Source organism: Protobothrops mucrosquamatus, unplaced genomic scaffold (genome assembly GCF_001527695.2).
Source record: "Protobothrops mucrosquamatus isolate PMUCROS unplaced genomic scaffold, P.Mucros_1.0 scaffold3262, whole genome shotgun sequence".
Lineage (NCBI taxonomy): Eukaryota > Metazoa > Chordata > Lepidosauria > Squamata > Viperidae > Protobothrops > Protobothrops mucrosquamatus.
This window is the reverse complement of record NW_015389254.1, coordinates 184,821-187,233: the sequence shown is the minus strand read 5'-3', so window position 1 is coordinate 187,233 and position 2,413 is coordinate 184,821. Positions and strand designations below refer to the sequence as shown.

Genomic DNA, 2,413 nt, shown 5'->3' with positions numbered 1-2,413 from the left:
TTCCTTCCTCCCTCCCTCCCTCCCTCCCTCCCTCCCTCCCTCCTTTCTTTCTTTCTTTCTTTCTTTCTTTCTTTCTTTCTTTCTTTCTTTCTTTCTTTCTTTCTTTCTTTCTTTCTTTCTTTATTGGGTTGGCCCAAGGAAGGAATCTGCCTGCTAGGACGAGCCTTTCCTATTTCTTTTTCTTTTCCAAATCAGCATTTCAGCCCTGAGGACGAGACTCAGCCAAGCTGCGAGGGACGAGGGGGGGCAGAGAGAGAGAGACCCCCTCCTCACAGGAGACTTCGTGGTGGTGCCTGGAGGGGGGGATCAATGGCCGTTGAGAAGCCTCTTTCAGCCGGGGCAGAGAGGCAGCCTCTCGTGAACCTGGGGGCAGACCCCTGCCTTCCCTCCAGCCCTCTCCACCCAGGGGCACCGAGGACCCCCAGTTCTGGACGCAAGTCTTGGTCCGGCTCTCCAGCTGCTTCCCCACCTGGTGCCTACCAATGGTCAGCCCGGCCAGCCTTCCCCGATGGACCTCAGGACCCAGGAGGGCCCTCTCTGAAGCCCATCCGACGCTTCTTTCCTCCGTCCTGGAAGAACGCTTTCAGGACGTGGTGGAGGTGGCCCCCGCAAGAGCCCTCTCCCTTGGCCCACCCCCCCAGATTCCCAACCCCCCCACCAGGTTTGGAGGGTCCTCAGAGAGCCAACCTGGATGGGGGGGACAGTTCCACCAGTAGTGAGAGGAAGGATGAGGGAGATGGTAAGGAACCCCTCTCAGATGCCACCACCTCTTCCACGTCTGGAAAGACCACGACCGTCGGTAGCCACGGTGGGGCCTCCCCAGCTCCACCGGCGTATAAGGAGAAGCAGGAGGCCTATGGAGACCATAAATACGCCCACCTGAAGTCCTGGCCTGGCCTCCTGCGGCTGCTGGGGGGGCTGGAGCTCCTTTTGGGTGGGACGGTCTTCGCCTGCACGGCAGCCTACATCCAGAAGGACTATCAGTGGTCCCAGCTTTATGGCAACGGCTTCCCCGGAATGGACTACGGCTCCTTCGTCCCAATGACCCCCTTTGTGCTGGTGGTGGTCAGCCTGGTGTGGCTGCTGACGGTCATCCTGCTGGCCCTGGGGGTGACCACGCACTACAGGGTCATCCTCCTCCGCTCCCACTGGTGGCCCCTGGCCGAGTTTGCCCTCAACCTGTCCATGTTCCTGCTCTACCTGGCGGCCGCCATCGCCTACGTCAACGACCTCAACCGGGGTGGGCTCTGCTACTCTGCCTTTGCCTACGGCCCCCTCCTCACGGCTCTGTGCCGGGTGGAAGGGGGTCAGGTGGCCGCCATGACCTTCCTCTTCCTCACCCCCGTGCTGTACCTGACGGGCTCCCTCGTCTCCCTCAAGATGTGGCGTCGCGAAGCAGCCCGGAGGATGCTGCTCCCGGTAAGAGCCCTCTGGAAAAGGGGTGGGGGGGTGTCAGTGGAGAGGGGGGTTGCTGGATGGGGCATAGATGGGGCATGGGGGGGGGAAATCTCCACCTTCCAGGAGATCCACAGGGGCTCCTGGTTGCCATCCTGGGTGTCGGCGTCTCCAGGGAGGGAAATTGGTGGAAGAGACCTGGGTGGGTGGCAGCCCTCACTCACACACACACACACCCTTGTGGGAGAGACTGTGCAATGTGGATGGAGAGATGCATACTGTCCAGGTCAGAGGGAGACCCCTGCAGACCCCTCATATCATGGACACCAGCTGTTTCAACTCCTCTCCTCAGGATGGCGCTGTACAGGGCATTGCAGGCCAAAACAGCCAGACACAAAGACGGCCTTTACCACTGGTCGTCTCTCTGCTGAATGGCCGGTTCTCTCAGTGCTGCTTAATGTCTATTAATTAATCCATGTAGTGTGGCTGTTGCATTATTATTATTTATCCTTATTATCTTCTTTACTTCCCCTTTTATTGGTCTTCTTTTTCTCCTCCTCCTCCTTCCTTCTTCCTTCTCCTTCCCCTTCTCCTCCTCCTCCTCCTCCTCCTCCTTCTTCCTTCTCCTTCTCCTTCTCCTTCTCCTCCTCCTCCTTCCTTCTCCTTCCCCTTCTCCTCCTCCTCCTCCTCCTCCTCCTCCTTCTCCTCCTCCTTCTTCTCACTGAAAGCTTCTGTCCTGGAGATAAATTTCTTGTGTGTTTAACCACACTAGGCGAAATAAAGTATTTCATTCAATTCAAACAATTCCCAGTGTATCCAGTGCAATCAGGGAGCCCCCCCTCCCCCACAGGTCCCCTGTTGCCCGGAACTGGGGACTTCCCCCACCCCCTTTCCCCGTGAACAGACAGGCACCCTCGGTTGCGAATCTGACCTTGGGTGCAAAGGATTGGGGCTAAGAAGGCTGCAGGGGTCATGTCCTCCTGATAAGGAGGGCATATTGGGACCTGCCCTCCCCCCC

General features: G+C 58.2%; 1 protein-coding gene across 1 annotated transcript in view; it reads left to right on the top strand.

The window, feature by feature from the left end:
* Window positions 1-2,413, top strand: part of LOC107297369 (MARVEL domain-containing protein 2) — an 18,035-nt gene that overhangs the window by 10,167 nt on the left and 5,455 nt on the right. Inside the window, exon 2 of the mRNA XM_015826733.1 lies at window positions 662-1,419. Within this exon, the coding sequence (XP_015682219.1) occupies window positions 662-1,419 (758 nt within the window). The remainder of the gene's footprint in view (window positions 1-661; window positions 1,420-2,413) is intronic.